Source organism: Electrona antarctica (assembly GCF_951216825.1).
Source record: "Electrona antarctica genome assembly, chromosome: 13".
In the NCBI taxonomy this organism is placed as follows: domain Eukaryota; kingdom Metazoa; phylum Chordata; class Actinopteri; order Myctophiformes; family Myctophidae; genus Electrona; species Electrona antarctica.
Genome location: NC_136794.1, coordinates 51,270,632 through 51,281,567, shown reverse-complemented (window position 1 = coordinate 51,281,567; position 10,936 = coordinate 51,270,632). Strand labels below are relative to the sequence as shown.

The window sequence follows — 10,936 nt, the reverse complement described above, 5'->3', positions numbered from 1 at the left end:
AGCCCCCCAGAACAGGCCAGCAGCCTGATGGGGAAAATGAAAAAAATACTACGGACAGTCACAGAGAGGAAAAAGTGACGATAGAAAAAGTAAATGAGTCAGAACGACGTCAGCGAAAGTTTCTCGAGGAGTGGGCTGTCGCGTTTCCATGGCTGCTACTACAGCACCGTCCTTCTCTGCAATGTTTTGTGCCTTCCCCAGCTTTCTGACCGGTATGTTCAGTCGGTAAACAATCTAAACATGGCATCATGACGACGCCACAACCCGCTTCGCGAGTCGCCAATAAAGCTCTGCCCGAGCAACACTATGCGGCGATGCTCCGTCGTACGGCGGTGTCGCGCCTCGAATGTTGCATGCATGCTTCACAACGCTTGGGATGCGATGCGCCGAGAGCTTGTGTGTGGATCAGCTGTTTTCGGCACACAACACCGTTGTACCACAAAGTAAATCTCGCAGAACGTGCACAGTGCACACATCAATATACATTGCCTGCCAATTGTCAACAATACCATCACTGGTTGGTTTATTGTGTTTTCAGAACGTCGTTGTTTAATGGTTGCCAGTCATTCAACACTCATCTCACGCTGATACTGATAAGAGAGATACCTCTAATGTTAATAAAATAAACCTTGTATTGTTAAAATAAAATATAGTATTTACATAACTTGATTGTTTACTGTAGCCTATTGTGACTTAAAGAAAACATAGTTTTCATAGTTTCCAACTGGGAAAGGAAACGTTGCAAGTATGTTTCCAACTGGGAAAGGAAACGTTGCAAGTATGCAAGTAGAAAGTAAAAAATACGTTAAAATAAACTAATGCAAAATGTAGGCCTACAATAATATATTTTGGGGGGCAAGTGGCCATGAGCTGAGGGCAAGTGGAACATGACCTTTACTTGCCCGACGGGCAAGTGCCTCTGAGACCTTAGTGTCAACCCCTGCTAATACTATCAATACTCACTCTGTAAGGATCTGGGACTCGATTGAAAATGTTTAATCGAATTAATTAGAGGCTTTGTAATACATTAATTCATCTCAATTAATCACATACTCAATATTTGACCTTGGAACAGTGAGAGACACTTTTTTTCAAATGGATGTTGGTATACCATAACCTGACTGTCCAGCAGGGGGAGTGGTTTCAACAGGCTAGGTATACCAGTGAATCAATGAATAGTGACTACAGAAGCTTAAGCAATAAAACATTGTTTGTTTGGTGTTGTGTTTTAAATCAAGGTACTAGGATACTTAACCAAGACCAACACAGTGGAAAAGGAAAAAAATGGCAGGGCACAAAACTTTTTTTTACATTGTTGTTTCTTTCTAATTATGTGTTCCACCCAAAGCAATGTGTTTATTGTTTTGTTTTTGATGATGTGTCAACTGGGCTGTTGTCTTTGTCTGAGGCTTTAGAGGTCTTTAAATAAATACGTTTCTCCCCAGGTTGGCAGAGGAAGTGTAGCGCCCAGGATTACATTAGATCATTGACACTGGGTGAATTTTTTTTGTGCAAAATCGTGGGATAAAATTGTAGTGTGTGTGTGTGTGCGTGTGTGTCACAGCTAATACACCAGATATTGTTGTTGTTGATGAGGACAGTAGAGAAGTGACCATTTTGGAAGTGGCATGTACATTTGACCACAGTCTGGAAGAGGCATTCCTTACCAAGGTGCTTAAGTACCAGTGTCTTAAGGATGCTATTATACAGCTTGGCTACAGATGTAAACTACTTGTGTTCATATTTGGAAGCCTCGGTAATGTCCATAAATCAGTCGTGAGAGGCCTGCCCTGCAGATTGCAGGCATGCCCAAGCCGAGAGCTGATCAGGCATCAGCAAAATTCTGTTCAGTGTCTGCAATAATTGGCAGTCGCCATATATGGAGAAGGCGATGCTTTCTGTACCCGTGATCTGTATCCTGAAGCACTTGTAGAGTTTGTTTTCAAGTTTGCGCATCCACTATTGTTTGTGTTCAAGAAATTTCTTGTAAAAAGTGAATGCAAATAAAGATGTTAACACTCCCATCGCCCAGGACGAAGTACTTTGTCCTTTCTATTTATCATCCTGTCTTTTTCTGAAAAAAGATCCTGTGTTAGACGGCGCTCTGCGGTCCAGTCGCTAGTCTCGATAGATTTATTCTTGTCTCCCGTTGTTGTCGATCGACTCTAGAGTGGTGTGGCTATTGTTAGCTGCTACACACACATCAACAACTTCCGCCGGTCCGTCCGGAAAAGGGGTCCGTGTTTATAAATCGAATGGGCGCATTAATGTAATGGGTTAAATAACCCCGGGCAATTAAAGTGTTAAGTGTGTGTGTGTGTGTGTGTGTGTGTGTGTGTGTGTGTGTGTGTGTGTGTAGCTGCTGTTGGAGCACCTGGAGGCGATCTCTCCTGACCACAACGACCTTCTGCACGAACTACTGCAAGACCTGGGAGACACGCCCACTGTGGAGGCACTGCTGGGTACGTGCACGCACACACACATGCATGCACATCCTATGCAATAATGCTAATGACCGTGCATTACATGCAAACTCCTGTCGGACGGTTGTTAAAGTTGATTGAGCGGGACTGAGCGGGCGACGGGCTAATTGTGGTTATTGTGATCAGGTGAGGGGTCATCGGGTGACCCCAGTGACCCCAGCAGGGTCAGCGCTCTGGGTCAGCTGGCCAAGACGGAGATCTCTCTGACCTTGACCTCCAAGATGGACCTTCTGGAGGGAGACGATGGAGACATGAAGAACCTGATGACCAAGTATGTGCACGCACGCACGCACGCACGCACGCACGCACGCACGCACGCACGCACGCACGCACACACACACACACACAGGCACGCAGGCCTGAATGTGCATAATGGGTGAAGTGGTTAATGTATGTTTTGTATTAATAATCAAAATGTAAAATCAATTAAGTTTACAAATAATTGTAGTAAAGTTACAATATTTGCCTCTGAGATGAAGTGGAGTAGAAGTAAAAGTACTGGAAATTGGAAATTAAAGTGAAAACATGCACCTCAGTACAGTACTTACATTAGTACATGTACTTAGTTACTTACATTAGTAAATGCACTTAAGTAAAGTACTTGAGTAAATGTACTTTTCATATTTGTTATACTTGAGCAATAGTAACACACTGGTTACTGCATAGTAGTATAGATAGTCTCACTACTCCTTATAGTTATGTATACATTGCATAGTAACTAGACATACGGACGTCATCTCTATAGTTATGTGTACATGTAGTATATAGTATGTATAGTAGTATATGTAGTATACAGTATGTATAGTTATGTATACATTGCATAACTAGACATACGGACGTCATCTCTATAATTAACTCTGCTGTCTTCTTGCTCCTCGTTTTATCTGTTTCCTGTTTCCTGTCCACACAGGAAACAGTTTTGGTGGTGAGGTTTTATCTGTCGTGTTTGACAGACAGACAGGCTCTGTAGCGCACTGGTTCCCAAAGTGGGGTCCAGGGACCCCCAGGGGTCCTTTAGGGACCCCCAGGGGTCCTCTAGGGACCATATTCATTTAGAATCTTAAATGTTGTGTTTGTGTTTCAGAACCAAGAGGCTCATCGTCGACGTGGTTCGAATCCAACCTGGAGAAACTCTACTGGAGACCCTGGAGGCTCCTCCCACTGCTGCACAGGTGTGTTAGACTCCTCCCACTGCTCCACAGGTGTGTTAATAGACTCCTCCCACTGCTGCACAGGTGTGTTAGGCTCCTCCCACTTTAATTGACTCATCCCACTGCTGCACAGGTGTGTTAATAGACTCCGCCCACTGTTGCACAGGTGTGTTAGACTCCTCCCACTGCTCCACAGGTGTGTTAATAGACTCCGCCCACTGTTGCACAGGTGTGTTAGACTCCTCCCACTTTAATAGACTCATCCCACTGCTGCACAGGTATGTTAGACTCCTCCCACTTTAATAGACTCCTCCCACTGCTGCACAAGTATGTTAGACTCCTTCCACTTTAATAGACTCCTCCCACTACTGTAAAGGTGTGTCAATAGACTCCTCCCACTTTAATAGACTCCTCCCACTGCTGCACAGGTATGTTAATATACTCCTCCCACTTTAATAGACTCCTCCCACTGCTGCACAGGTATGTTAGACTCCTCCCACTTTAATAGACTCCTCCCACTGCTGCACAGGTATGTTAGACTCATTCCACTTTAATAGACTGTACAGCAGTCAGTCCATCCATCCATCCATCCATCCTCAACCGCTTATCCGTACTCGGGTCTCGGGGGCAGCAGCTCCACCAGAGAGCTCCAGACAGTGTGTTGAATAAACCATGTGACCGCTGTGTGTTCCCGCCCACAGGAGAGCGAGCACGCTCAGATGGTGGAGCGGCGCGCGGCGCAGGACGCTCGGACCCCCGAGGGGTTAAAGGTGGTCCTGGAGGAGGCGGGGCTTCCTCTGGAGCAGAAGAAGAGGCGTGTCCTCCGGAACCTGCGCACTCTGGAGGGGGCGGGGCTTATGTCCGCCCGCAACGCCTACCAGGAGATCATCAACGACATCGCCAAGGTAGGACACGCCCACCCAGCAGGGTGTTATGGGTAATGTAGTCTCACGTTGCCAGACTGACTGTTGCCTCTCGCCAATGTACACATGCTTCCGTCATACAGTCTGTGCGTGTGTGTGCGTGTGCGTGCGTTATCCAGGACATCCGCTACCAACGTCGTTACCGCCAGAGGAGGAAGGCGGAGCTTGTGAAACTCCAACAGGCATTGGCTGCTCTGAACTCTAAGACCGCCTTCTACCAGGACCAGACCAACTACTATGATGCCTATATAAGGACATGTCTGGATAACCTGAACAGGAAGTATGTGCACGCACGCACGCAATATACACACCAGTGATGTTGCTAGGAAATCCTATATATTTGTTTTCATTGTCGGTTATATTAACTTGTGTGTGTGTGTGTGTGTGTGTGTGTGTGTGTGTGTGTGTGTGTGTGTGTGTGTGTGTGTGTGTGTGTGTGTGTGTATGTGTATGTGTATCTGTGTGTATCTGTGTGTGTGTGTGTGTGTGTGTGTGTGTGTAGGAACTGTCGCCGGTCCATCAAGCTGGACGGTAAGGTGGACCAGAGAGCGTCCAGGAAGGGGAAGCAGAGCAGTCTGAAATACACTGCAGCTCGACTCTATGAGAAGGGAGTTATTCTGGAGATAGAAGGGTTAAACACTAACCAGTAAGTTATTCTGGAGATAGAAGGGTTAAACACTAACCAGTAAGTTATTCTGGAGATAGAAGGGTTAAACACTAACCAGTAAGTATTACTCTATGAGAAGGGAGTTCTTCTGGAGATAGAAGGGTTAAACACTAACCAGTAAGTATTACTCACTGACAATTACAGTACTTCAGTGGCGTGCACAGATAGACACTAGGGGGTGCTAGAGCACCCCCTGCCCTTTTGGCAATGTGCCCTTTTGAAAAAAAACAGAAAAAAAAAAAACATTTTTTTCTCTCTTTTTTTAGATTTTTCAAAAATAGCAGACCTACAAGCTCATAGCGCGCCACTCGGTGGCGCGCTGTGAGCTTGTAGATCTGCTATTTTTCAATAGCTAAAGCATAACATAATGCTAACACCAAAAGGGGTTCCCGCCCAAAATGGATTAAGGCAACCGGCCGGTTCCACGCGCTGCACAAGGTGCCCTTTTTTAACTTGAGCACCTGCCCCTCTAAATGTCTGTGCACGCCACTGCAGTACTTACTTATTGTCTGCCTTCTTGTACATCTTATACACAAATGACTGTGAGTCGCCACGCCAACAGATTTATTATCAAGTATGCTGACGACTCAATCATAGTCAGCTTGCTTGGTGATGATGAAGTTGGCCACGGCCAAGGACTTGAAGACTTCCTCTCTTGGTGTGGGGATGCTTTTCTCCAACTGAATGTCTCAAAAACCAAAGAGATGTGTGTAGACTTCAGGAGATCCCCCCCAGTTCCCCAAAGCAGTGTTGTCCATGGGGAGCAAGTTGACCTGGTGACCACCAGGTCATACAAATACTTGGGCACTACATTTGACAGCAAGCTGAAATTCCATGTAAACTGTGATTTGCTGTGTAAGAAAGGCCAACAACGCCTCTTTTGTTTGAGGCAGCTCGCCAAATTGCAGGTTGATAAATCTCTAATGAAACTGTTCTACAGTGCTTTTATTGAGTCCGTTATCTCCTTCTCCATAATTTGTTGGTATGGAAACCTCAACCTAAAGGACAAAAAACACCTTGGTAGGATTGTGAGAAGGGCTTCAAAGATAGCCGGAGTACATTTCAGTAGTCTAGATCAAGTACCGTATTTAAAAACCAGGTGCTTAAGAAATATAGTAACAGGTATAAGTTCTCCTTCGCCTAAAGGTTCCAGGGGCCAATATAGTAACAGGTATAAGTTATCCTTCGCCTAAAGGTTCCAGGGGCCAATATAGTAACAGGTATAAGTTGTTCTCCTTCGCCTAAAGGTTCCAGGGGCCAATATAGTAACAGGTATAAGTTCTCCTTCGCCTAAAGGTTCCAGGGGCCAATATAGTAACAGGTATAAGTTCTCCTTCGCCTAAAGGTTCCAGGGGCCAATATAGTAACAGGTATAAGTTCTCCTTCGCCTAAAGGTTCCAGGGGCCAATATAGTAACTGGTATAAGTTCTCCTTCGCCTAAAGGTTCCAGGGGCCAATATAGTAACAGGTATAAGTTCTCCTTCGCCTAAAGGTTCCAGGGGCCAATATAGTAACAGGTATAAGTTCTCCTTCGCCTAAAGGTTCCAGGGGCCAATATAGTAACAGGTATAAGTTCTCCTTCGCCTAAAGGTTCCAGGGGCCAATATAGTAACAGGTATAAGTTCTCCTTCGCCTAAAGGTTCCAGGGGCCAATATAGTAACAGGTATAAGTTCTCCTTCTCCTAAAGGTTCCAGGGGCCAATATAGTAACAGGTATAAGTTCTCCTTCTCCTAAAGGTTCCAGGGGCCAATATAGTAACAGGTATAAGTTCTCCTTCTCCTAAAGGTTCCAGGGGCCAATATAGTAACAGGTATAAGTTCTCCTTCGTGCCTGACTGTGTCTATCCAGCAGTGTTGTTCAAGTTACTTTTAAAAAGTAAAGAGTTATAGTTATAGTTACTTATCTAAAAAAGTAACTTTTTTAGATAAGTTACTTTACTTTACTTTATGAAAGTAACTTTTCAAGTTACTTTACTTTACTTTAAAAAATAATAATATAAAAAACGATTTAAAAGAAGGTTTTTTGTTCTGTCGCACAGTAAGAGAAAAGACAACTCCCTCCTAACATTATGAAATGTAGTGGAACAATAAAACATGTTCAGAAATTTTGACAGGCATCTTTATTGTAGCCTCAACTTGCCTTCAAAACAAATGGTGCTGTGCAAAATGCCTATCTGCAGTGGTAGAGAGATATTCTAATTCATCAAATGTATTTTTGAGCTCATCTTCCATTTTAGAATATTCACTGTTCAGGTATTTGGAAAATGTATTTCTGCACATTGGCCCTGCTTTCACTAGTATTTTGCTGACCAGTGCTCTGAAAGGAACAGACTCCACCGTTGAGGGGAAGCATTTCCTCAACAACATACCTGGCAAGTGGCAATCATTTTGTCAAGTTGACTCTTGGTGACATGCCTCTGTGGCGATTTAAAATCGATCTTTGTCTGTTTTGGTGATGTGAGGCAGCCTAGCTCATGGACTGATTTAAGATGCTTTCTTAGATTTGCATTGTGGACAATGCTTTCTGTCCGCCACATAATTAGCATTTTCACCTCAATGTTTTTCTGGGGGGGAGAGGGCAGCCCTATCACTGTGCCCGGGGAGGTGGCCACGGGTCCGCGGGGATCCGTTAGCATGCAACGGTGTGCAAGGCTAACGCACGGCTAACGTCAGGCACTGTGCTGCGCAGGAGGGACGCAGCAGTAATAATAAAGGAAGTACAGGGACTCGAATCACACACAGCGGGGACACTCCATGGCATGTTAAAACATTTCCTTGACCCGCAAATACTCAAATAATGCTTGTATTTCCAACCCACAAAGCATCCGATCTCGCTGTCATCCGCATTTGCCATTGTAGCGTGTGGTAATAATGTTCGTTCAACCGACGTTTTCTGTGTATGCGTTACGAGGGTTTGTGTGTCTTAGTTTAGAACTGTTTACCACAGCCATACGAAAGACCCGCCCTACTCTGTCAGACTGTCTCTGATTGGCTTACCCTGAAATCTGTCCCTACGTTAGCCAATCAATGACCTCTTCTGCGACGTGCTTTGTTCATCATGTTAGAGTGGTCTCAGAGGCTAGTATGAGAGCACACTGTCAACAGAGTACAACACAGAGAGTGCTCTCTCAGCACAGAGACGAGACGCGCCTGTATGACAGATAGACTCACGGGCACGGCGCTGCATGGGGAGACTTTTCACTCGGATCACATAAGTTAACAACACTATAACGCGGGTAACGCTCGCACAATAACTATAAGGCCGTTATGCAATGGGGAAATGTAAAGCGTTAGGTTACAAGTTACTGCAAAAAGTAGCGCCGTTAGGTAACGTAACGTGATGTAAGGGCGTTAGTTACAACACTGCTATCCAGGCCTTAAATCCCGATAGGAGGAGGAGGAGGTAACTTTGTCGCTGTTATGAAACCCCATCGCTACACTGATACCTTGAACTGCTGTTCTGTTTTTATGTGATCCATGTGTCTGCCTGTTATGCTTTGCTGTTACACCTTCGGGGAAAAACAAATAAATTAACCTGAACCTGATTAGTACACCAACACTGCCCAGCCCTCCAGGCCAGAGGGTGGCGCCAGTGCCAGCAAAATCTATACAAAAAAAACCAACCCTACCACACCAGATCTGCTTTTGAATTTGAAACACCAGAACTTGAATTAATTAGTACACTTAAGGTCCCTGCACACCGGACGCATTTTCGTATTTTTAGCAGCGTCGGTTTTCCGAAAAACATGTCCAGTGTGCAACCAGACCTAATGTATCGTCTTTGTGTTGTGTTTTTTTTTGTTTTTTGTTCAGGTTCAAGAACGTGATGTTTGACATCTGCCCCAGTGAGCAGGTGGGAGACTTCGAGGTCAAGGCCAAGTTCATGGGCGTGGAGATGGAGAAGGTCATGATCCACTTCCAGGTAACACTTAGGCCCCATTTACACTGGCAGACAAATCTAGCCTGAATCAGATCTGAGCCACATCAATATTAAAATCTGATTGGTTTAAATGAGTCTAACAGGTCACATGTCTCATTTGAACAAATCAGATTCCAATCTGGATGTGGCTCAGATATGATTCAGGCTGGATGTGGCTGCCAGTGTAAATGGGGCCTTAGTGGAGATGAAACTTCATGGGGCTTCAATCCAATGTCTCCTACATAGACTTCTATTGAGAATGGGGACAACACATAGGGACAAGTCCTGGACCGGAAGTAGGCAGAAATGCATTGGACTCAGGCAACAGCCCAGCTTTAATGATCTTAAATCCCTTTATTTTAGATTGTGTTGTAGTAATAGTACAACATAAACATTACAGAGACTTTAGTTGTCACTGTGCAATACTTTAAAACAGTCGTCATGTTGCACACATGCCTAAAATAACTCTTGTTTGCGCCGCCCTCGTTGAAAACAATGTATTTCCAACTCCAGCTCGTCTCAGTCCAGGCTGCATGAACAGCGCTCGAGAGCTCGGTTTCTGCCCCCTCAATGTCGTAACTCTTCTATTAGATGGCTCTGGTGGAGATGGAGACGGTCATGTAATATAGTATAGTATATATAGTATAGTATGTATAGTTAACATAGATACTCCACTGTTACTCCACTGTTACGTTCTTAGTTTATGATTCATGATAACTACTTTTTATATATGTGATGTATGCCATGCTTTTGTTATTGCTTAATGTAAGTCGCTCTGGATTAAGAGCGTCTGCTAAATGCCTAAATTGTAAATTGTAAATTGTAAATTGTAAATTGTAAATTGTAAATTGTAAATTGTATGTAGTCTCACGTTGCCAGACTGTTGCCTCTCGCAATTTTCGAATGCTTCCGTCATACAGTCTGGAGCAACGGAAGAGCTGTCATGAGTCAAATATAAACTGCCCTTTTTCCGAACTCTGCCGAACGTGAACGCAACATTTGAAATACGTTGAAAGAATGTGTCCCAAGTGCAGAAACCCATGTAACCCTAACCCATGTAATGCTGCGCGGCACATCTTCAGTCAGTACCTAAAGAGCGTGGGTGTCACGTCCCGAAAATAGCTGATCTACAAGCTTTGTCTGTGTCTGTGTGTGTGTGTGTGTGTGTGTGTGTGCGTGTGCGTGTGCGTGTGCGTGTGCGCGTGCGTGCGTGCGTGCGTGCGTGCGTGCGTGCGTGCGTGCGTGCGTGCGTGCGTGCGTGCGTGCGTGCGTGCGTGCATGTCTTCCAGGACCTGCTCCAGCTGCAGTACGAGGGGGTTTCGGTGATGAAGATGTTCGACAAGGCCAAGGTCAACGTCAACCTGCTGGTCTTCCTGCTCAACAGGAAGTTCTATGGGAAGTAGAACAACTTCCTGCTCAACAGGAAGTCCTACGGGAAGTAGAACAACTTTCTGCACAACAGGAAGTTCTACGGGAAGTAGAACATCCCAGCGGACTTCCTGCTCAACAGGAAGTTCTACGGGAAGTAGAGCCAAAGCGTAGGGGAGACGTAGTGAAATCCAGTGGCGTGCACAGATGTTTTTTGAGGGAGAGCAGCCAGGTGGTGCTCAGGGGAATAAAAGGGCACCTTGTGTGTGTGTGGGAGATTTATAGATTTTGGGGCATAAATCATATTTTAGAAGCTTTAAATTGGTCGACGTCACCACGGGCCGCACCAAACTAAAGGGCACATTGCTGCCCAGAGGGAACGAAGGGCAGGTGCTCAGCACAGCTCTGTGCCCTCTGTGTCCTCT

At 45.0% G+C, this 10,936-nt stretch overlaps 1 protein-coding gene across 2 annotated transcripts in view; it reads left to right on the top strand.

Annotated features, from left to right (window-relative positions):
- The window catches only part of iqgap2 (IQ motif containing GTPase activating protein 2), a 169,413-nt gene extending 158,537 nt beyond the window's left edge, over nt 1-10,876 (top strand). For both annotated transcript variants that reach the window (XM_079518014.1, XM_079518015.1), the window contains 8 exons: nt 2,360-2,462; nt 2,610-2,754; nt 3,568-3,655; nt 4,336-4,539; nt 4,677-4,837; nt 5,060-5,203; nt 9,038-9,146; nt 10,433-10,876. In XM_079518014.1, coding sequence (XP_079374140.1) covers nt 2,360-2,462; nt 2,610-2,754; nt 3,568-3,655; nt 4,336-4,539; nt 4,677-4,837; nt 5,060-5,203; nt 9,038-9,146; nt 10,433-10,546 — 1,068 coding nt within the window. In that variant the 3' untranslated portion in view covers nt 10,547-10,876. The remainder of the gene's footprint in view (nt 1-2,359; nt 2,463-2,609; nt 2,755-3,567; nt 3,656-4,335; nt 4,540-4,676; nt 4,838-5,059; nt 5,204-9,037; nt 9,147-10,432) is intronic.
- Nucleotides 10,877-10,936: the final 60 nt, after the last annotated feature.